General features: G+C 34.7%; 2 protein-coding genes and 1 long non-coding RNA gene across 5 annotated transcripts in view; 1 reads left to right on the forward strand and 2 right to left on the reverse strand.

Moving 5' to 3' along the window:
- LOC109534530 overlaps positions 1-4,340 on the reverse strand; it is a 10,492-nt gene extending 6,152 nt beyond the window's left edge. For both annotated transcript variants that reach the window (XM_019900261.2, XM_019900260.2), the window contains exons 1-3: positions 4,079-4,340; positions 3,767-4,026; positions 3,400-3,528 (exon numbers count right to left, since the gene is read on the reverse strand). In XM_019900261.2, coding sequence (XP_019755820.2) covers positions 3,400-3,528; positions 3,767-4,026; positions 4,079-4,291 — 602 coding nt within the window. In that variant the 5' untranslated portion in view covers positions 4,292-4,340. The remainder of the gene's footprint in view (positions 1-3,399; positions 3,529-3,766; positions 4,027-4,078) is intronic.
- A 1,544-nt stretch (positions 4,341-5,884) lies between these two features.
- LOC109534501 (NAD-dependent protein deacetylase sirtuin-1) lies at positions 5,885-22,302 on the reverse strand. Of its 2 annotated transcripts, none has more exons than XM_019900217.2 (8): positions 21,948-22,302; positions 14,294-14,481; positions 11,384-11,540; positions 11,149-11,289; positions 10,575-11,077; positions 10,239-10,516; positions 9,831-10,108; positions 5,885-8,249 (listed from the first exon to the last, which is right to left on the reverse strand). In XM_019900217.2, the coding sequence occupies exons 1-8, from the start codon at positions 22,285-22,287 to the stop codon at positions 7,867-7,869; spliced, it is 2,268 nt and encodes a 755-aa protein (XP_019755776.1). In that variant the 5' UTR covers positions 22,288-22,302; the 3' UTR covers positions 5,885-7,866. The 2 variants fall into 2 exon arrangements, with proteins under 2 accessions (XP_019755776.1, XP_048524786.1); XM_048668829.1 differs by lacking the exon at positions 21,948-22,302 and adding an exon at positions 15,946-16,115.
- Positions 21,545-22,359, forward strand: LOC125505308. Its single transcript, XR_007282060.1, has 2 exons — positions 21,545-21,764; positions 21,939-22,359. It is a non-coding gene; the product is annotated as an uncharacterized LOC125505308 (long non-coding RNA).
- Positions 22,360-23,042: the final 683 nt, after the last annotated feature.

The following is a 23,042-nucleotide window of genomic DNA, read 5'->3' on the forward strand; positions in this document are numbered from 1 at the left end:
ACATTCACAAAAAAAAACACGTTGATCTCGCCTATTTTCAATTAGATGATGATTTTCATTAGCCCAGTAAACATGATTGTGTCTGTTAATTATTTCATTTTTTTTGTGCTTTGTGTGATAATATAGTTCTTGTTTCCATAGCCTACTACACATTTTTTTTCTTCTTTTGAAGTTTTACGCCAACAAAAGGAGAAAAGCACACAAACAGTTATATCGTTAAATTCAGACAAAAATAAGGATTTTAAAAGGCCCACAGCCAACTATGATTACCATTTAAACAAACATAAAACGTAAATAAACAAACATAAAACGTTTATTTAAAAAGTTCTACCAAAGACAATTTTAACTTTTTTTCTAATTTAAGCAGTTTACGAATTATATGATAATTAAAAAAGTGTTGATTTCTTGCCCTTTCAGGATATTTCAGGAACCAAGTCGGGTACCTAAATTTTGAAARCGGTAATGAATAGGCAATCGAATTCTGCCCAATTTTYCCCATTTAACGGATTCTCTATCTTTAAAAATGTAGAAGTTACCCATACAAAGGGAAAAAAATCATGAAATGGCCACCCTGTATATGTATGTGTATRTGCACGAATTATTAGATACTAATTTTTCTGCCAAAAGTCTATTCTTCCCCACGATTGGAGTTGTTSGCTGGAAAAGCTGTTTTGTTTACGGCGATTATCAAAACCAGTTTARACCAAAAACGAGCCTTTGAAAATGTAGCCATATACAACTTTCAACAACATTGTAAACAACGAAAAAAACTGGAATCAAACTGCGAAGCAAAGGAATTAGTCATCCAGAGGGCGAACAAGCAAATTATTAGATCATCAGGTTGGTTCTGTCGTTCGGTGTGTGAAACCAGTGAAAACTTCCATGTCGCATGCATTTTTCTCCAAAAGCAGAGCAAATGTTCAGTTTCTTACGGGCCACGAATGAAATAAGTCGTAGATATTCTTGGTGGCTTTCGAGGATTTATAGACCGATTTGGTGCCGCTAAAGTGGGTGCTGTAGATCATCATGTCCATTAACTGAAGGATTTAGTGGAAGTTTTCTAATTCTTGGGAATCTTTAGGGTGTGTTCAAGTGTAGTGTAACCTTTTTGAGGATTTTATGATTAATGGGAAAACCACTAAATGGAGGGTCAGCTTTCAGAAAGCTGGTATGAATGATCCGATATATAAATCTCTTAGCTTCAACTGATTTTAGTTTTCCGAAAAGCAAAGTGTTATAGATTCTTTATATTTTTCTCTGTTCTTTGAATTCACTTCTTTTTCTTATGGCTGATTTCAAGTTAATTGGCTTTGGACAGACTTCCTGTTGTACTAAACACATTTTCTTCTTTCTTTCCAGGTGGCACCACGCAGATTTCGGTAAGTTTGGCATTACTTTGCCCCTGGTTGCCATGTAGATGAAGAACTTTTAATCCCGTATTATTCACTTGTATTATTTGATCATATTGCGGTATACCATATTTGTTCGACGAGGAACGACGAGGGAGAGTTGTAGATTCTGAAAATGGGTTTTTCAATTTCTTTTTATTAGATTTTTGTAAAATTGAGAGTTTTGAACGTTTGTAGTTAATTTCAACGGTCTGGATCTGGACATTATTTTATTTAGTAGAAGTAGATGGCAACCAGCGTTGTAGTTTTTCTTTCAAAGCATTTATGCTGCTCGCATGTGCAGGTTGGCGGATATTTTGGAGCRAATTYMTATTTCYCTTTTTGCGGATTTTKGAAAATGGTAGCGCATTTATTTTCGTATGCTTGGCCAATTGTCTGGTTTAATATTTTCACACTTTTTATTGTCGTCGTGTTTGCTTTATTATTGATGGTTTTTTTGCGATTACACACTTACACTGTGGATTTTTTCAAGCGAATCTCCCTGTCGCTTTTTGCGGATTTTATCTATGGGCTTTTGGAAAAAGGCATCGCATTATATTCTCGGTTTCCTAGGTAAATCGCTAAAATATTTTAGAAGTTTTTTGCAACTTTCTATCCTAATTTGATTCTATATTGTCTTTAAGTCTCAAAATTGAAGTGTTTGCTTGCAGCTTTGACCTATTCTCCTATAGTTTTTAATAGGCTAGCTCATATTCAAGATATTCAAGTAGAATTATCAGCTTATGTATGTACAGGGTGTCTGTACATACATACAGGTCCATGTAAGCACATGATCAAAAGGGTACTGCGATATTCTCTGAATCAAAAAAAGACGATCTGATCTAACTTTTATTTAAAAAAAATGTCTGGCACCTCTGCTGTTGATGGTCAAAGTTCTTCAAAAAAATTATCTTTTTTGAAATATCGGGAGAATGGTACGATGTATTTTGCTGAAACTCGCTGTAAATGTGTTCTTATGTGAGATTCATAGTTTGATGAAACAATCGAATTCAGCCGTTTTGGACAAGTGGTGAATTCTTAAATGTCGTGATACAAAAACTAGAAGAACTTTTTATTTGGTGGATGGAATCAACTCATTTTTTTTTGGTTGATGCACTAATCATTTGTTCACAATTTTGTGGTCTTTGTAAAATCTTGTAGCATTCATAGTTTTTGCCCAAAAAAAATATGTTTGTTTTCTAGTCACTTAACAATGCTAGACATTAACTGCAAATATGCGATGCGTAAACGCGTACAGTTTCACGCAAGTTGTCTTCGCAAAACCCTAATACTTTCACCATGGCAGTCACTTCTTCATTAGAAAAGGTAATTCAAAACAAATTTGTGAGATTGATTGACAATGATTTTATGACTCGTATCACGATATTTGCAGTTAATATCTAACATTGTTAAGTGGCAAGAAAACAGAAGTTTTCTTATAATTAAAACGCGTTATTTTTATAAACGAGAGGAAAAGGCCTAGAAGCTTGATTCGTCATTAGTAAGAGGAAAATTACAAATTGGCAATCAAAATTTAATTGAGAATGTTCATACGGCTGTTCTTTTCCACATTCTTTCATTTATTACGACGTATCAGAGTTAACGTCGTTTCATTTAATACGCCTATGCAGGTAGCAAGGCATGTAATAAATGAAAATATGTGTATTATTTTGTAAACCGTTAATAATGATTCATAGTAATATTACTTTATGTGCAAGCTTATATTTATATTATAGCCAGTCTTATCAACGCTAATAAATAGTTATCAGCCATGATATCTTAAGTCAAGTTTAAATATTTTAAATACTGGCTTAGGTCTTCAGCATTCAAATACAAATTAATTATTTCTTAAATTGAATCGGAAAGGCCTAGCCTTAACATATTCATGGCAATTATCCTACTAATCGACAAGCTTTATAACGATAAACAGTGATCAAGGCACCAAGACGTCTGAGTTCTTCTTCAATTTTATGTCTACTGATGATACGGAATTGATTTAGAGAACACTTACGTTGATATCATTAGCAAAATGATGAAATCAAAGGTCATTGCAGCTTTGTTCTTGACATTTTCAACCACTTGAGCTACGGTCAAGCGTGACCTCAAGGAAGAAACAACAAGATTCCATCCACTAGTTTTCCTGAAATTGTCGACATAATTTCATTTTTTGCAATTCTTACCCTGTTATATAAAGATTTTAATCCGAGATTGAAAATGAGAACCAGTTCAGTTCGTATTTACTTATTTGAAACTTAGTTTTACTATTCCAGTGGTTTTTTAATAAGAACTTGTTAATATTTTTTAAAGCATCTGTAAATTTCAGTCGTACTTTTTGACCTAATTGAGTGTGATTAATTTTTTCATTCTTGCGTACTTACTTGTAATTAGCCAAACAGTCCTCTTCAATAATGTCATCACTTTCTTTTAGCTCATTCCCATGATAATGTATCGTACAGGGCAGGACACTTATTTTCGAATTCAACTTATTACCTATTCCATTCTCCTTAAGGATATCTAAGATTTCATCACATTTGTCCCCACATTCAATTGGAAATACTATCTGGTAGTGATTGTTGTCGTCAGTTTTTCGCCAAGTTGTGTCTACTACTTCCAGTTCATTTATTGTTGATCTGACAATCTACCACAAATACATACAGTTGTTGTAAAAAGAGTATAGTTAGTATATTTACCATTTCCATAGATTGATGCTCTATTTTAACTGGAAGCTCCTGGCTTCCAGCAAGACCATCACTTCCAAGTTCCACATTTTCACATTTAGTTTCTACCGATGGATTAATTTCGACGGCTTTATCTGTAATTACGACTTTTTTCTTCATTTTCTTCAAAAGACATTTTTCGTGAATTTCCGTTGGAATTGAGATAATGAGCACTACACCCGACATGCTGTTCCTTTGGAGTTAGCATTAGTACTGAATAGGAATGTATTTGAGAAAAAAAGTAACAAACAAGCTGATAAGGAATGGCCTTAATCAACTACATATATCATTCCAGTGTCAATATCAACAAACTGTTGAATACATATTTATTAGATCTTAATAAGGATACTTATAAAGTAATTAGTAGTTCCCTTTTAAGTAGAAGATAATGTGTATACATCATACTGAACGAAAATATAAGGGAATACCGAAATAGGCAAACATTTCTCACTCTGTAATTAACTGACTATTTGTCTTGCAGTTAACATTTTAAAATCTCTCTTTCCAACAAACACTGAAATTCGACTAATAATCAATTTTACGAATAAATTTCTATAATCAAGATCAAGTAGCCTAGGAGAATTGCGGCGAAATCTTTCAAATATGGCTGTAACATGACGTATTAATTAGTATATCAACCACCAACTCTATCTTGTAGAAACTTTCATAACGAACAAATTTAGTATACATTTTTTCTCTAAAATGCATACTTACCGAGATTTTCACATTTTTGGCCACTTTTTCGTTGCTAATGCAAATGCCATACCTTTTCAAGCTGGCACACCTCGATATTTGCAACAGGTATACCTTTGCCGAGCGATTCCAGTAGTTATCCAAGTTCCACTTCTACGTAGTCCCTCCTGGCCTATTGATAAAAACTAGAGGTGGGTAAACGGTTATTTGTCTGTAACTTATGGAACTGCATTTTGAAACCTATTACCAAGGTAAACTGGAACATTGTAACGCCATAATATCCTTGTCTATGTGTTCCCAGATCAAACCTTAATCCTTAAAACTTCCGAAAAACTTTATTTGGAACGTAGTTTTGACTATTCCCCTACCTGTTCGCCCATTTTCGTTTATTTTTTGCCATGGGTTGCTGACCCTCAAAAATCATGCTGCGAGCCACTATTTGGGAAACACTAATCTATGCAACGCACAACTACATACAACATATTTTCCGTTGACAAATTGTTACTGAAACTGCTGCAACTGGATAGAGCGCTCGACGATGCCGCATCGGTTCTGTGCTGCCGCTAACCACTTTTTCCGGTTTATGAGACGGTTCCAAAAACAACGTTTAAATCGGTAAACGACTGCAGCTGGATCTTTGAATTTAAAACTAACTTTTATATTCAAAGAGCTGGATAGACACTCGACGGTGTCGCATCGGTTCTGTGCTGGTGGGAAGTGCGCACCACTGTTTAGGTTCTATGAGACGGTTGCAAAAACAACCGGTTATAAATCGCCTAGCTGTAACTACGGTTTCAGGTTCCACGTTTGGAACACTGTTATTTTAGCGGTTACGTTAAATACCGACCATCCCTAATAAAAAAGTTGATGCTTAAGAACACGGAAGGTGGCAAGACACATCGGGTTAAATTAAACAAAATAATAAGAAATAAGAGTTATTTTATTGCTTTAATATAGGTAGTAACTAAAAATATATACATGCACAAATATAAATTAAATAAAAAAGTATTTGAAAAAATAAAAATTTCTATGATGGGAAATCTTAACTATTAATATCAACTAATTTTTCTAACTACTTGATATCAGTAGTTTGTTTTTAAATACCTTCAGTATATTTATAGTCATTTAGAAACTACCTAGTAGTGACCGTCGAATAAATTTTGCAAATAATCATTAGGAACGGGTAATGTTAGTACCAAATCGATAAAAAAATAAATATAAGATCGGTTATAAATAGTTCAGAACAAATTATAAATGCTAATCAAATAAAGGCACTGATAGTGCCGAATAAGATGAATTCTATCCGTAAACGAAAAACGACCTATAAACAATAAATAACAAGAAAATATCTAGAAACTACGCCATTATATATGTATTTAGTACGAATAAATCTATCATAAGACAATACAGCAGTATTCGTATGGAAAAAGTTCCTTGGGGCAAAGACTCTCTGACAGATCGGTCTACACCAACTCACAAACAACCTTAAGAAAAATATCTTATCTTTCTATTGCGCCTATGTGAAATAAGTTTATAGGTAGTAGTTTAATTGACATGTTTCTAACTTTATATAACAATAGAAACCCTAAGATAATAAACTTATAATTTATCAAATTTATTATTAGGTACTCGATACTGAATAATATACATTATAGGCTGTAAAAAGTAGCTAGACCGGGATATTGTATAAACTTTGAAACCCTTTTTCAATCTAAAGCAAGCGCGGGGAATTATCAATTACGCTGATACTAAGTTTAAAGCGAAAAATTAATACCAATAAAACATGGAACACCTCCAAGTTTTAACGAAACATTCCCATAGGGCTAAATATGCTTTGCCATCAGACAAACGTAACCAAACCATCTTTCTAATAATTTCAAAATTATGTAGCTAATCTAGCTACTTTTCAAATATTTAAATAAATATCAGTCAAATGTCCTATTTATACGTTTAAGCTAACAATGAAAAAAAAAATGGATTTAATAAAGTCTGCAACGTGCATTTAGGCATAAAATTGAGTATAAAATATTGCACATACACATCAATGCAACACGAACACGATTTTTTGACAGTGCCCAGACATTATCTCAGATGAAATGAAATTAAAATTCTTATATCAAATGTATTTAATGAATTGCATGAATTAGCGACTCCATTATGCCTATCTGCTGTTTTAGTTTCACAGGGATAAAGAATAATTATTTGGAAAATGTATTAAAAACTATAAAGTATAATAAACAAATACACAACTCCGAGATCATTGAATTTCCAATTTGGTACATATCTTTCGGATACCTAACACCGGAAAATAAGTAACTATATTTACATTGAAACACTTAATATCCATTTACACCGATAACAATAAAAAACGATTATCACCTAAATGAAATAAATGTTTTTATTGTTCAAAAATATATTTGTTTTCCAACAAGATGTGACGCAAGTGAAATTGAGAATTCGGAATAAAATAGAATGTTATTCGAGATTCAAGTAATACTGAATTTATGTATTTTTTGAAGGAAAAAATGCCAATTGCTGATTAGAGTGCTTTCAAGACGAACGGATATTTTTCGAAGTATTCCAACAAAATTAATCGGGGGTTCTTCCGACAACATTTTTTAAACATATTTTCAAAAATTTTATATGAAACGTTGCAATTCGCGGTGTAAAAATGTTTAGATGATAGTTCTCCGAGGTCGTAGCAGAATGAACAATAATAATTTTTGATGGAATTTTCGTAGAAATGTTCATGCGTCTCAAGGACCTCAATTATAATATTTAAACACAATTTCCGCACAAAATCCCAAACAGAACAATTTACTTCAAATGCTGTACCATATAAACAATATTTGATGTACATTTTCGTGCAGCTCTGTCCGGAAAATGGCTTAATACCAAAAAAATTGATCGTGGTAAACAGTGAAGCCAATAAAACCGACTCAGTTTTTTTGAGACAAAATATGTTACCATTCTAGCATAACAGCATTAATTGCTCCTACGTTAAGTTTTACTTAGTTTCATATAAAAAATATATTATACAAAAACAACAACAGCTACTTTAGAGAAAGTCAACACTCTGACATAGTATCGGAACTAGAATCTTCATCATCTGAAGAAGACGATTTCTCATCCGGATCATAATACACTTCAGCACCTGGAAATATGTATCGGCTTGGTGCAACCAAATGATATGAGTTGGGCGGCAATCTTTCTGCCAAGCTTCGTTTAGCTTTTGGTTGCCAGTAACTGCGCATATCGTTACTCTTTTCATTCAAACACGTTTCGGATCCCTTAACGTTACAAGAACTACTCTCTGAAGATAAGTCGGTAGCAAAATTGCTACTTCCTTCTTTGCCGCTCTCAGTTTCCAAGTCTGTAAAATTGGAGTTTTCTCCTATACCGGAATCGAGTGCCGAGTCTATACTGATGTGACGCTCTTTAGTTGATTTACCTGGAAATTATTAGAAAAATTATAATAACACGCCAGTGTTTAAAACTTTTGTTTTGAAGCGGGCTTTGGTGCTGGCTCCGAAAGTTGGCATTGAATCGGGAAATTACTATTCAATTTTCCACCGACCTTTGCTTCAACCAGCACGCAATATTAAACCGAGCAATAAGATCAAAAGTCATTTGTACCACTTGTTGTAAGCCGAACATTTTTATCGAACCACGGCGCCAGCCGTAAAACATAAAATTATATCATGTTTGACGGCCGCTCAGGGTAAATAAAGCTGTGGAATTCAGATCGTTTAATGTTTCAGAGCTAAAGCCAACCCCAAACTGAACTTCAAGCTCCAGTTTATAAATCCGCCTTTAAGCTAGTTTACATTGTTTGCAAGCAGGTTTTCGTATCAAAATTTCACAAATTTGAAAGAACGGAATAGAGAAAGATACAGAATATTTTTTGAAGTACCAGTTCATAAAAAAAATAATCACAATATATTAAAATTATTTTCATAATTGTACTAGTGCATGTTCTTATGTACGAGAATCCCAAATTTATGTAAATGTTTTTCAATCGATACTGAAATTTGTGGACCAACCAGCTTAAATAAACCGCTAGTAACACAGTAATGTGGATGATCCAAGATGGTTACGAGTAAAGAAAGCGATACTTTCGCATACACTGCGTCCAAGATAACTCGATAAGAACTGCGTCGGCAACCGAAATTATACGTTGGTTAAATGGGAGATAGTTGTTTTGGATACCAATTTTCGTTTCTGATTTATTTGGAAAAAACATACATTCGAAATTTATTTTTTTGGCGTTAATCAAAGCTGGAGCAAAACCAACTCCTCGCCGACTTGAAGTCAACAAGTCTTATCAGTTTTTTCCCTCGACTTTTCATTTTCAACAAACCATCAACTTAATTTTTTTAAATGCGATTCTGTTTATTGGTTGACAAATTGGGAAAGCCCTTTTCTGTTACCTTTTAGCCTGCTACATTTTTATCTCTGAACGCAAAACAAAATTCACAATTTTCATAATAATTTGTAACATTGTTGAATTTAGAATAAAATGGGGTTTTCGACTTTACTGTTAAACAGACAGTGCCGCATTTGAAAAAACGAAGTTGATGTTTTTTTGGAGACGAAACATCCAAGCATAAAACTGATAACGTATTATAATCGATTCGGAAATTTAGGGTTTTTTTTTAAATAAATCTGTAACCGAAATTTCAGTATCAAGTTATTAAACGCCATGTTGTTAGCCTTCTAATTACCCATATTTATTCCTATGAGCCTGAGCCGCGGCAAAATTCCTTTGATGTTTCGTCAAAATACCGAAGGACGATCCATTTTCTGTTGGTGTTGACGGAACATTAAAGGAATTTGAAGCAGATCAGGCTCGGCTAGTTAGGTCTGGACGCGGCGTAAGAAATTAACCGATATTTTGAATCACTTTACCTACTTAATAAGACAAAAACCTGTTAGGAGGTGAATACGCGAAACTATACACTGAATGAGAGAACAAAAAATGAGGAGTTAAGATGACGACGAATAACAAATTAAGAATTCCCACAGCACTTACCATCAGTTTGGCATGAGCAAATTGTCTCTTGTCCAGAGGAGCCGGGGTTATTATTTGAGTTGGTATAATTCATCCTAGTGCTTTCGCAAGTACATCTATGTACTTCTTCGGTTACTGAGACGACTGGTTTGCCAGTACATTCAAATTTGGAGATTGTCTCGGCATTTTCTTGCCATTTACTGAAATCTATTGGCGCAGGCTGTTTGCAAGGCAAAAGCTCTGGCACCTCAACTAATTCTTGCGCATTGCAAATGCCTTCCTCCCAATTTTGTCCCAACCTGAAACAAATTTCTAGATGTAGCCATATCGGTGATTAAGAAACAGGAGTTGGTGAAAGTTTGAGCTCCATCCGACGCATTATTTTATCGCAGTTACATCAGCAAGTCATTTAAACCATGACACACTTACATTTTGCAAAGGTGATTGATAATAACATCGCAATCGCCCAATAACTCCACATCAAAATGGCAATGTGACAGAGGTTCTCTGTTGATGAGAATTTGAGGTACATGGGCTGGGAGGGAATTGGGAATGAGGGCGACGGGTCGCACTTTCAATGAACTGCCAATAACGACAAGCAGATCGCCTTCAGTTTTGTCTGAAGCCATCGCATCGTGAAAGGTGTCTGGTAAGCCTTCCCCAAAGAACACGATATCAGGTTTCATTATGCCCGACTGAACCAGATCCTGCAAATAAAAACTGAATTTGCAAACATTCACAGTGACACATCTGAAACACACTTACCTTATAATTTGTGGCATCACTCCCAAAATCATCAGTAGATACTGAAACATCTGTATCGCCGTGACACTTTTCGCACATTGGTATCTTCTGAGACAACACAATATTTCTGATTTTATCGGCTCCAACTTTGTGCTCGCATTTTGTGCAGGTTGCCGTGGCAAAAGATCCGTGGCACTCAATCACTCTTTCGATACTTGCTTCCTTCTCTAACGTATCGATGTTCTGAGTATAGTTCCGTAAGAGCTTGTTATGTTTTTCCAGAAGTTTGATGAAACGATGACACGGGCTTGGCTTAAATTTTCCTGGATATATGTCTTTAGCGAATTTGAAAAACGGTCTCGGGTCCTGGCTGAAATAATTAATGTCGAACATGGCCTGGGGGTTGGGCAAGTTGGGAAATTCTATAGCGAGGCGCGAGTAGATTCCATCACGGGATCGAAAATCGGGAATTCCGCAGGAAACCGAAACACCAGCACCAGTAAGCACTATAATCCTTTGAGCACCTATACGTGGAAACAAATAATAGCAAATTATAGTAAAGTATTTCATTGGCAATGTGCATCGTTTCACCTACCTTTAAGTAATCGCACGACGTCATCTAATGTATTTACATGCCGCAGTTTGCTTCTTCTTGGTGGATCCGCAAGCATATTTATGATTATATTCCAAAGAGTAAAGTCACCAACGCATTGAGGAATTTGCTCCAAGTCGACGCCTATAATAATCGTTGTATTTTAGCGATGTAAAATGCAATTTATAAAATTTATAAGAAATCAGATTTCAATATCTGTCTAAAGTGGTAAACGTACCTAATTCAGTTAATATGGTCTTGGGACTGGTGCCTTTCTGAATTTGTTTTTGTATCCATGCAAAGCTTCCTGCCATTGGTTTCCATTGCTGTCCGCTGGTATTTGAAAGTCCGCTCAATTCACTTCCAACTGAGGCATCGTCGTCCTCCTCCTCTTCCTGTAAAAAAAAATTATAGTAGATGTTTTCAATAACTATTCACAAGACGAGTTTGGTCGCGTTTTCGGTGCTTCATCTATTTCTGACTTTCCAGGGCTGTCGCCAAGGTTGGAAAAAATTGTTCCAAGTCTAGCGAAAAGTAGGTGAAAATTTAGGGTAGTTTCTTTTCAAACATTACCGGAGTCCGAAAAGTTTCTATTGGGCTACAAATTGGTCAAATGTGGCAGCGCCACAGCGCATTTAGAACATGTAAAGAGTCCCTATTTTCCGCAGGCAGACTCTAAATCGGTGGAATATTCTACACAATAGACGCGCAGAATCACTATGTTGCTTTCTACAACCAAATTACCACCGTCACCAAATCACTAACGTTATACTGATGAGCACAGTCTTGCTTGCTCATAAGCGACGATTAAAGTAAGCCACAAATACCGTTTTGAGTTTAACAGAAACAAGTATTAATCCCAAGCATGAAAAACCAGTCATAGATTTTCCTCGATCAAAAAACTTTTGAAGGAACTGCGTCTATTCTTTAATGTTTAACTTTAAGCTATGGTATAAGCTTCAAACATTTTGTTCGAGAAGAAAATGTTGTGAAGAGATAGATATGTGTAATAAAACGCATAATGAAAGCACGCATTGAAATGCAACTATTTATTTAATTGTATTAGGAACTCAATTGAAAAACTAAATTTTAAAATACTGAATGCTATTCTCAACAACTTTCTTCTCTCAAAGTGTTCCTGGATTTACTCAAAGTGCAACAGGTATTTACAATTTAGTTTTTTGTGAATTCCTTTGCTCTTCATAAGTATTGTTTTTGTTAATTATATTATTTGGCCTCCCTAAAGATAGGCCTGGCACTGTGTTGAGTTGCACTTTTGAGTTGGTGAGTTATAACACATCGAATTGCGCTTGTGGCGGAATAACTCTTGACATCAGAACTTTTAAAGTATATTTTTTATTAGTTGAAATTTCGTTGGTTTCTATCATATCGCTCGGAAAATGAGCAACAGTTTCATTTTTAAGTGATTTTCTAGCGGTTTTTTGTTCAGTCTATATTTTTCGAAAAACAAAGTTAATTTGGTTATTTATTTTAGTTTTGGCGTTGTGCATTAATCAATGCAGCTGAGTGAAATTCCAGACAAAAATAAATGGCTCTAAATTTAAAATTAAATTAGTGAAAGATCGACATCTGAAGCATTTTTCGTTTAGTTGTTGACTTTCATTAAGCTGAAACGTGAAATTTGCCTTTGGAAATATTGCAATGCGAACGGGCACTTTCTACAAAAATGTCAATAATAAACAAACTGAAATCGAACTGCAAGTAAAGCATGAATCATCGGCGGCATCAAGGGCGAACAATTCAATGATTAAATAATCATGTTTATTCTGTAGTTCGGTGTTTTTTTTCCATGCCCAGTTTGCTACCGATAGTAGACGAAATCAGTCAATAATCGGCATTCTTAGATGGGAAATACAGAATCATTGTGTCCCTTATGTGTAGTGAAGTGTAGTGAACTTCTTGAGGGTTCGCCAGCTTGCAAAAAGCTGATAAGAATGATCTCTAATCTATCAATCTTTTAGGGCTTGAACTGAGTTTAGTTTTCCGACAAGCAACTGAAGTTTTATGGATTTTTTATATTCTCTTGCTTTGCTTTGCTGATTTCAAATAAGCTTGGATTTGACCAGATTTCCTGCTGTATTAATCACATTTTCTTTTTTCTTTCCAGGCGGTACTACGCAGCTTTCGGTAAGTTTATCATTACTTTGCCCCTGGTTGCCATGTACATGCAAAACTTTTAGTCCCATATTCATCAACTGATTCGTTGCGTAGATTTGGTATCGATTGAGCTATTGGTTCTTTCGTAGTTAATTTTTAAACTTGGAATATTTTGGGCAGCTTTGTATTTTTATATTAAGCTCATCTGAAGCTTTTCTCTAAAGAACCGCTTGAGATAGGACAATTTGGCTTCCAGGATTCAATACAATTAGTATCAGCTTACTGATACTAATTGGGAATAACAACTTTGGGAATATTTTGGGTGGCTTTGTATTTTTACATCAAGCTCATCTGTAGCTTGTTTTCAAAGAACCGTATCAGATCTGCAAATATGGGTTCCAGTCTTATATTTTTGGTTAAAAAAAAGTAGAGTTAGTTTCGCCTGTTTTTTTTTCAATTTCAATCGACCGAATCCTGACGCCATCTTTTTTGACATTGCTCAAGAACGATTCCAGCCACAGAGTTCGTTTTTATGATTGAATAGAGAATTGGTAACTCGATTTAGTTATAACAATGTACGAATGTTGCACGAAACTGGCAATGTTTGATTGAAGAGCCTGCAGTTGCGTAAAGGTGTCCATTATTCATTCAACATTTACCAAACGCGCAAAATTCAGGATTTCATGTGATTTGAATGAACGTTTGAAGGAATTTTTAAAACATCAGTTCAGTAAAGAAAAGCGCACTCTTCTTTACTGAACGCACAACTCTGAACTTGTAGAGTATTTTTTGTTCCTGAGAAATTTATTTTCGAAAAACGTTATAATAATAAAAGCCATGATTATGTTTTTCTAAGGAGATCGTCGTTCCACCTTACATCACTTGAAAGAAGTGCAACAACTTTCTTCTCTTAAAGTATTCGCTTGATTTAATCACAAAACTCATAATCACAGAATTAGACAAAAATTAATACAAAGAATGATTCATTAAAACTAAAAAAATGAAATTTAATAAGAAATAAGTGAATTACCTGTGCCATGTCCAAATGGGAGTTGTCGGTATTATTTGAGAGTATCGGAGGATAGGGCTGATATAAATTGGGCATATTGTCGGTCATTTCTCCGGAGTTGGTGAAAGGCGAAGTGTTCAAAGAGTTTGGTGATGTTGGCAAAGACTGCAGAGTAGAGGGTTCGTAGCCTGAATCGCAATCCGTTGTTCCTAAAAAAAAAACATTGTTGTACTGTAAATACTTCTCTATTTTAAACTGTCTTTTTGTAAATTAACAAAAGGTAAATAATACAGGGTGTTTGGTAAGTAGATGCATTTCAAATGATAGTGCAAGTAATTCCGAATATATTACCTTAATAAACCATATTCCGAAAACTCTTAGTTTCCGATCTACAGGATATTAAAGTTTTAATTGAAAAAGTTTTATGTATTAATATTGCGGAAACCGCTTGGTATATTTTAATGAAATTTTACAGGCACTTAAAAACAATACATGTTTTTGATAAAAAAAATTGTTTTTACTTTCGCCAGTGGCGTGTTCACAGGCACGTCTGTAGATAATTTTAAATAAAACAATGTTACGCCACTGATTTTTCTAAAATTAAATATTATTTTTCAAGTTCTTGTTCAATTTGGAAGAGAAAAGGTATCTTCACTTTTTTCCACAACGCACCGTTCCTGAGTAAAAAAATAAAATTGATTTACTGCATGGATTAATCGGGTTGTAATTAAATAATAAATAGGGTTTAGTATAAAAACAGCAAAAATTGTGCACTTACAAAATCAAATGTATTACAAAAATTTATTACTGGCCGCAGCTGACATCAGACTGAGAGTTTCCTTATTTGGTTTTACATATTAGATTAGTTTGTGAATTAAACTAAATAATTTTAAACTAAAAAAAAATAACTTAAACTACATTTAAAGTAAATGTAAACCTGTGAATTAAAATTTAACTAATTCTTAGTATTGAATGAGTACCAAGCTTGCCACGATACGGGAAAAAATTATGTCATTTATTAATTCTAGACAGTAACGACCGTAAGATCTTGCTCAAAACGAAGTCCCCCTTCTTTCTTTCTGTCCGGGTTACCCTGGCGGAAAATGTCTGTGTAATAATGTGATCTTACTCAAAATTACCTAAAACGCAAAAAGAAGGTGACAACTAAAGTTATTAGTTATGAGAAAAATTATTAATTTTGTCAATCAGTGTCAAAAACTAGTGCAGAGCCAACTTTTTAATAAAAACCCGATTACGATGTGTAGTAAATCGATTTTAATTTGTTTACTCGCAAACGGGACGTCGTAGAAAAAAGTCGAGACCTTTTCTCTTCCACATTGAACACGAATTTGAATCAAGATGTTTGTTGTTTAAAAAATCAGTGGCGTAACATTTTTCCATTTAAAATTAGCTACACATGTGCCTGTACACACACCAATAAGCTAGAAACAAAATTTTTATCACAAAACATGTATTGTTGTTAGTTGCCTAAGCCTGGAAAATTTCATTATAATATTCCTAGTGGTTTTCGAAATATTAATAAATAACATTTTTTTATTAAAGCTTTAACACCCTGTCCATCGGAAACTAAGGGTTTTCGGAACATGGTCTATTAACGAAATATATCCAAAACACCTTCACTATCAGGCCCTGCAAGGAATGCATCTACTTACCAAACAGCCTGTACCTATGTATAACCATCCACAAAGTTTTATTAAAACTTTTACACCTTTCTAAGTTTGAGCGTCGCTCTCAAGAAGCCAAACTTTCTACGTTCTAAATATTATTGTCTGTTAATTTGTATTAATAATACATAAACCAAACACGTATTATTATTTCAAGTGTCAAGCCCTTTCACACTGAAATCAATTTGTCAAAATTGTTGTAATAATAGCAGGTAAATTAATTGTTATCAGTATCCAGCTTTTCCGTGGTTTTCCTCTCCTTCTTCCCTGCGGTATCCAGTGCAGTACTTTATTTACTTTACTTTACCTTACAAAATATAACAATTTTTTTTAATTTTTAAATAAAATAAATTATAATTTGAAAACGGTTGATTTCACAGCTTAAAGTGTAAATGCAAATTTGTAACTTTGTAAATTGTCTACCTACTATATGTCGCGTACAGGTACTTCCATTTGAAAAACAAAAGTTATATTGCGTTAAAAAGTTTTAGATTAAAGTAGACATTGTTAACACCCTGTACAATGTATTGATATTTTGGTTCAATAGAATTCTTAACGGATCTGTGGTGATTGGAAAGACGTATTTGGAATATTTAACTGCTTTTTTTGCTTCTACAATGATTTCTTAGATACCATGTTTTTAAGAAAATTTCACTAAAATGGCGATAATCTGCCAACGTCGCAAATAAGAAAAACACATTTTACGGTGCATATGCAGCCTTTCAAGCTGCATGCTATGAGCTAATGAAAAATAGGTATTTTTATTTAAAAAAAATACACTTTCATCTTGCCTCGCTTTTCTGAGACACTCTGTATCATATAAAATATTTTTAAAATGTGCGCACTTTGTGCGTCAACAACTTTTATATGAAACTATTTTTCGAAAGTTCAACACCAACGGAAATAATGGACTCTCTCGCACTAAAAAACCACCCTGCATATGAAAGCTTCCATTGTTTTGGTACTTCTAACTTTATTATACATCTTTGAATAGACTTGTGGGCATCTGGGTTCGTTTTTCTTAACGTTAACTGATTTTTATAACATCTGATACTTAGTGGAGATCCTTGAATGGTATTATTTGTGTTACTGTTATCAGTAATTTGGAACTCATTTCTATCTGCCAGCGTTTTCTCGAAATTCTGATTCCAGGATTGCTCTGTTATTGGGGAGATTATGTATTTTCCGTTCCGGTTTTGTTCTTTAGTATCCTCCAACTTTCTGTGCTTTTTATTCCTCCTAGGTATATGTTGAGTCTAGAGCATGGTTTCTCCCATTTTTCGTTCTTTTTTTAATATATAATTTTTCGTACCAGTGCTTGTACCTGTTTATATGCAAGTTTATCATTTAGGTTTTTGGAGCTTAACATGATGCATAAATTTCGTTCGTTCTCTATTTCAGATTCCCTCATCCCACCAGTATGGTTTTTGACTTTATCCTTCCCTTTCTTGGCAATCTAGTGCCTCTGTCGCTGCTGCAATTATGCACGATTTTATGTATTGTATGCAGTTTATTGTTCAGTTTGCCTTTGTACAGTTCTTTCGTACTTTCCTCCATAAGCCCGAGATAAGGTATTTTAATCATATCATCAAGATGGATTTTGTTTCTCTTAACTGTTACAATTCAAAGAACTACTATAAAAGATTATTTGACAAAAAATGTCATCAATCCTGTTAGGAGAAAGAGATACAAAAAGAGAAATACACATACAGTGTGATTCAAAATTAACGTCATCCCTCTGAGGGTGCTTTGGCAGTACAGGAAAAATAGTTTTAAAAAATTCCTATAAAAACCTGAGATATTTGCGAAAAAAAATTTAGATGGTCGGCAACAATGTTTCTCAAGGTAATCTGCCCCTTGAACATTACTTGTCGCTTCTTAATTATTAACTGAGTAGCCATGGGCAAACACAAAACTACACAATTTTATTGCACGCGATATTTTGTTCTAAGCCTGCGAATTTTATCGGTTCCACAACTTTTAATGCACTCGCCGGCTATAGTTTTCCTTGCAGCTAACCGCAATTTTAGTGACTTCTGGTTATTTTTATGCTGCCAACTGTTCCCTCTGTAATATAAATCACCAGCTCTGACATATACAGATTGATTCAAAATTGACGTCATTCCTTTTAAGGGGTAATAGGGGCTCACTTGGAGAATATGGGAAAAATATTCAAAAAATTCTAGAAGATATTAACAGTTGAAAATCGAATTTGAACTTTGTTATTAAGTATTATTTTGAAAAATGGTCCTAGGTTTGATAGGTAGCTTATTGAACTTGAATATTACTTAAGCATTTAAAAATTAAAATTACGATGTTTACTTCGAATAACGAAAATTTTTCAAATTCAAAAAGAACTCTTTTTTTGGTGAAAAGTCAAAGCGGCAATGATGTTTTTTGTCATTAACAGATGGTTACAGGTGGATAGCCTTCAATTCAATATTTTTTTGTACTCTCCAAGTGAGCCCCTATCACCTAAAAGGAATGGCGCCAATTTTGAACAAAGATAAAAAAGAGACAAAAAAATTCGCATATTTTTGTTGGAGTCTGCGAATGTAATTTTGTCTCACATCAAAGTAATAGAAAATATGAATTTAACGACAATAATTTGTAACAAAACTTTTTAGGAAAACGTCGATATTTATTAACCAAATGCAATTTACATTGAAATTGTACTAAACGCTAAGTTGCGAATTTACAGAATGACAATTAAACAACAATATGCAAGTATCAATAAACATATTAATTTCAATAAAACCATTCACAATATTAATACAGAAAGATATAACAATCAAATTTCGCTATCTTACATGTGAACTGTTCGCATTCACACATAAGAAGATTCGTTTTAACTTACGGCCTTAATTTATGTAATTTTGATGTTTGCGTTTTTATTTAGTGCTTGAATAATTCCGAATTCGTCGACTTCCTGCTCATCATGTATACTTTTAAAGGTATCAAACCTTCGGGTACAACTTAATCGAGCTCTTCGAGTGGCAGAGATGTCTCTTGTTTTTCGTATCCCTTTCTCTCATAAAGTCTGGTGAATTTACGTGAAAAAAAAACGTAGAACTTTCTGAGGAAGATCCAGACAAATTAACTCGCAACTGAAATAAATCAAATGTTTAGTATGAAAGAAACGCCCGTTGAAGACCTGCGACCACAACGTACGCAGATGTGATTAGCTTAATTTGAGTTTGCTATAAAGCAACCATAAACTAATTTAAAATTTCGAACACAAAGTTGTTTACAAAAGTTTTAAACGATTTCACACAAATATGAAATTAACGTCTATTGGTATAATCCTTGCCAACATCTACTTAGTATTGGTCCGGTTTCTCGCCAGCATAAAACAACTGCAAGTTGGAACATTTTTAATGCACGGTCTACATAAATCTCGCTGTATAGGTGATTGAAATTTGACTGATTTAAGCGATACGAGAAAATACAAAAATATGTTTATGGTTATTTCTCAAAGTTCGGTGAAAGAATCCAGTAACAACTAGAAGAATAGTAGCAGAAATGCCGACTTAATAAATAAAAATAGGGAAAACAAAAACTGGTCACAATTAAGGAAATTTTCTACTTTAAATGAAATTAAAGGATAAATTTTTAAAAAAAGTTAGTCACAATAGCAACTTTCATCGTTCCAATTGTGCGTTGTGTTCGACTTTTAGGACACCCGCAGACGGACGTCTTTTGTCTCAATAGCACAAGTCAACACAGTGTTACCCTGTGATCAAAAAAACTTGATCCCGTTGACTTTCGTTAAGTGGGAACGTGAAATTTGCCTTTGGAAATATTACCGTGCGAACAGGCACTTTCTACAAAAATGTCAACAATAAACAAACTGAAATCGAACTGCCAAGCAATAGCAGAGCAATGAGTCGGGGGTAGGGCGAGCAATTAAATTATCATATTTATACAGTAGTTCGGTGTCTTTTTTCTCGAAAAAGTGTATGAATGTTCAGTCTGCTTCGGACAGTAGTCAATAATTGCGTTCTTAGATGGAAAATATGGAATAATTCTGGTAGTTCGTGAACGTCCTGAGGGTTAATGAGTAGAAAATGGAGAATGGGGGCGCCAGCTTACAGAAAGCTGGTAAGAATTACCTCTTACTCTATAATTCTTTCAGCTTGAACTGAGTTCAGTTTTCCGACAAACAACTGAAGTTTTATGGATTATTTATATTTCTCTCATTTGATTTAGTGGTTTTGAATTTCAATAATTTTAAATAAGTTTGGTTTTGGACAGATTTTCTGCTGTACTAAACACATTTCCTTTTCAGGTGGCACTATGCAGCTTTCGGTAAACTTAGCATTCCTTTGCCCCAAAATTTCATTAAAAAAAAAGCGTCTACAGAATGTCAATTTTTCAAGTTTCTACTGGCTTTACTTCGGAAGTTGGAATTTTTTAATGAAGGGTATGCAGTTGCCTGAAATCGTTCATTTACAAATGAACATTTATGAAGCGCGCAAAATTCAGGATTTCATGCGATTTGAATGAATCAACTTTTGAGGGTTTATAATTTAATTTTCGAAAAAGTCGACGGATGTACATAAGTAACAATAAAATTATTGTTACTTATGTATTTTGTCTGTCCTGTCTGTAGTTGTGTTTCGCCGATAAACCAACTTCTTGGTGCCTTGCGTCACAGAATGCATGTAAATTTCTGCTGTAGATTTTATGGGTTCAGCACAACTAGATCACATCTAATTGTGCATCAGGTTAGTTTCGCAACAGAGCTGGTATTCTAGCGTTCTGGGTTTTGCGAGAGGTTCCAGCCGAGCTGTTTACCCAGTAAAGTCCTTCCTCACCGCCGAGGTACTCCTCCGCTTGCCCTGTTTATTCAGTGAATTTTATAAGGATCTGAAAGGGCGTACGCAGGACTTAATTTTCTACTTGTTTAAGTAACTTTTCAAATAGAAAAACTAATAAAAACGTGTCTGCCATAGCCATACACGAACGCACAAACCGTGAATAAACAAAGCAAGCAAAGCAAACTTTAAAATTTTAACGGTAGTTCGGGCAGAAAGTTTGGGTTTGACAATGGGTTATTGGGGTGAACCCAAATGGTTCCTTGATAGACGTTACTGCGGTAAGACACTCGTAATATTTCTCTCTTTTGCAACCATGCCAGTGTTTCCAGTTTCTTGAAGTGAGTTTTACTAAAAACGCAGTTATGGAAGCGCTGGTGAAACCTACGTGTCGCTAAACGAGTTTAATTTCAGCGTTTACCATAAACTGAGTTTCGTTAAACGGAAGCGTCTTGGTGAAAATCGTCCTTAGCATTTAACTCGTACGAGTAGGATTAAAGCTTTACGAGGCCCGGGGTTGGAAATTCAATACCTGACAAAAAAAAGACCACAATTTTACGAGCACCATTTTATCAAATGGTTGACCGAAACGCAACTGCACCGGTGAGTTACTGTGCCGGTGCTTTGGGTTGGCGCAACAAGCCATTTCGGCAATACTGTGCCAAATCCTGAAAAATAACTCAGTTACCCATGCCTTGTCGGCAGGCATAGTAAATTCGACAAAATGGCGAATGAGCAAAAAAATCGCCCTCACATCGGAAAAACAAGCGTTAATCCTGACTTGTGGTTAAACAGTTCACAAATTTCCAAAACACCGTTTTTAAACAAATCTCAACACATCACGTGTTTCAAAAGGTTTCGAAAATTCTAGAGTGAACCACGTTTACCAATCCGGCCATGAATTTCGTTTCCAAGAAACGACAGGTTAATAGAAACAACCATGTGGAGTTAGACTCGCTTTATTCTTCTAAATCGAAAAGTGATATACACGTGAGTAGAACGGCAAAATATTCGTGCCAAAATATCGAAATTCCGTTTTGAAATCGTTAATTTTCTTTGATCAGGATTGAAGTGACCACGCCTACTTAATGTCGAAAAGTCGCTTTGTTTGCAGACGCCATGTTGAATTGAACAATACGTCTAAACAATCAAAACATATTTTAGATATTTTACCTTCTCCACTGTCAATCGACGCTGTTGCTGCATGGGAAAATCGAGGAAAACCGAGATTATCGCACAATCCACCGATATCGGGGTCTTCAAATTCGAGTTTCAATCTCTTTGCGCGCGATTCGTAATCTTGCACGTTTGGGTCGGAATCCATCTTGGACACGAGACACGAATAACTTTTGTGGACAACCTGACTCGAGAAAGACGAAGCCGGAAGACGTCCACATCGACGCGCACAGATGGAATTTGATCGAAACTCAATGCGAAACTGATGGTATCGGACTAACGGTGTTGCCGAATTGCAACCATCGAGGTATAGACTTTCTGTTTTGTTCCTTTCCATGTTTTTTTCTACAGATTATGGAGCTTATATCCGGATGTACCCCTTTTTATTGAATAAAAACTTCACAACAAACTCGAACGCAAAACATATAAAAATTAGTTGCCTAGTAATATGCAGGAGGAGACATACGTGATATTTGGTTTAATGTGGCAACGTGGAAATCCGACGTGCGCTCGGAAAACATCCGTTTCTACACGATCTAAGTCCTAAATTCGGCGGGCAGTTCAAATTAGAGTCTACAGTTTTATAATGAAATATTTAGTATATCAAACCGTCCGTAAAATGGTCAAAACGACTCTAGTTTTCGTTGCCATTCAAATTAGATCGTTTATGGAGTTTTTTCTTGACGGTAATTTTTTTAAATGCTCGTCAATTTCATACAACAGGCGTAATTCCTCTCACCTCTGGAGGAAAATGTTAAAGTTATGCCAGTCATTAAGCTCGCAGGTTTAAGTCCGTCCAAAAGCAGTAAATTTTCCTTATTCCAGAAATTATTTGTCGGCTTAAGTCGCGAAAAATCCCTTACATTGAATTATAAAGGACATTCCGAACTTTTCAGAAAACGATTAAATTAAAATTTTTAAAGGGTACTGCATGCAAACCGCGTTAATATATTGTATTAAAGAATGGAAAAGAACGCAATTTTGCTGCTTCGACAGTTTACATGTCACTAAAAAATGCGGAAGATACCTGGAGCCACAAAATTTAGAATTAAAGCTAATTCTAAATTAAACAAGGTGGAATAATAGTACGAT

This window comes from Dendroctonus ponderosae, unplaced genomic scaffold (assembly GCF_020466585.1).
Source record: "Dendroctonus ponderosae isolate FM_Combo_2020 unplaced genomic scaffold, Dpon_F_20191213v2 Dpon_F_20191213_8, whole genome shotgun sequence".
Classification (NCBI taxonomy): domain Eukaryota; kingdom Metazoa; phylum Arthropoda; class Insecta; order Coleoptera; family Curculionidae; genus Dendroctonus; species Dendroctonus ponderosae.

What these genes read in the sequence shown, in the direction of transcription:
- LOC109534501 (XM_019900217.2), bottom strand. Translation starts at nt 22,287, where the DNA reads ATGGAAAGGAACAAAACAGAAAGTCTATACCTCGATGGTTGCAATTCG. An exon ending in GACCATATTAACTGAATTAG is followed by an intron (nt 11,290 to 11,383) that starts GTACGTTTACCA and finishes CGATTATTATAG; the next exon opens with GCGTCGACTTGGAGCAAATT. An exon ending in TTGCTCATGCCAAACTGATG is followed by an intron (nt 8,250 to 9,830) that starts GTAAGTGCTGTG and finishes AATAATTTCCAG; the next exon opens with GTAAATCAACTAAAGAGCGT.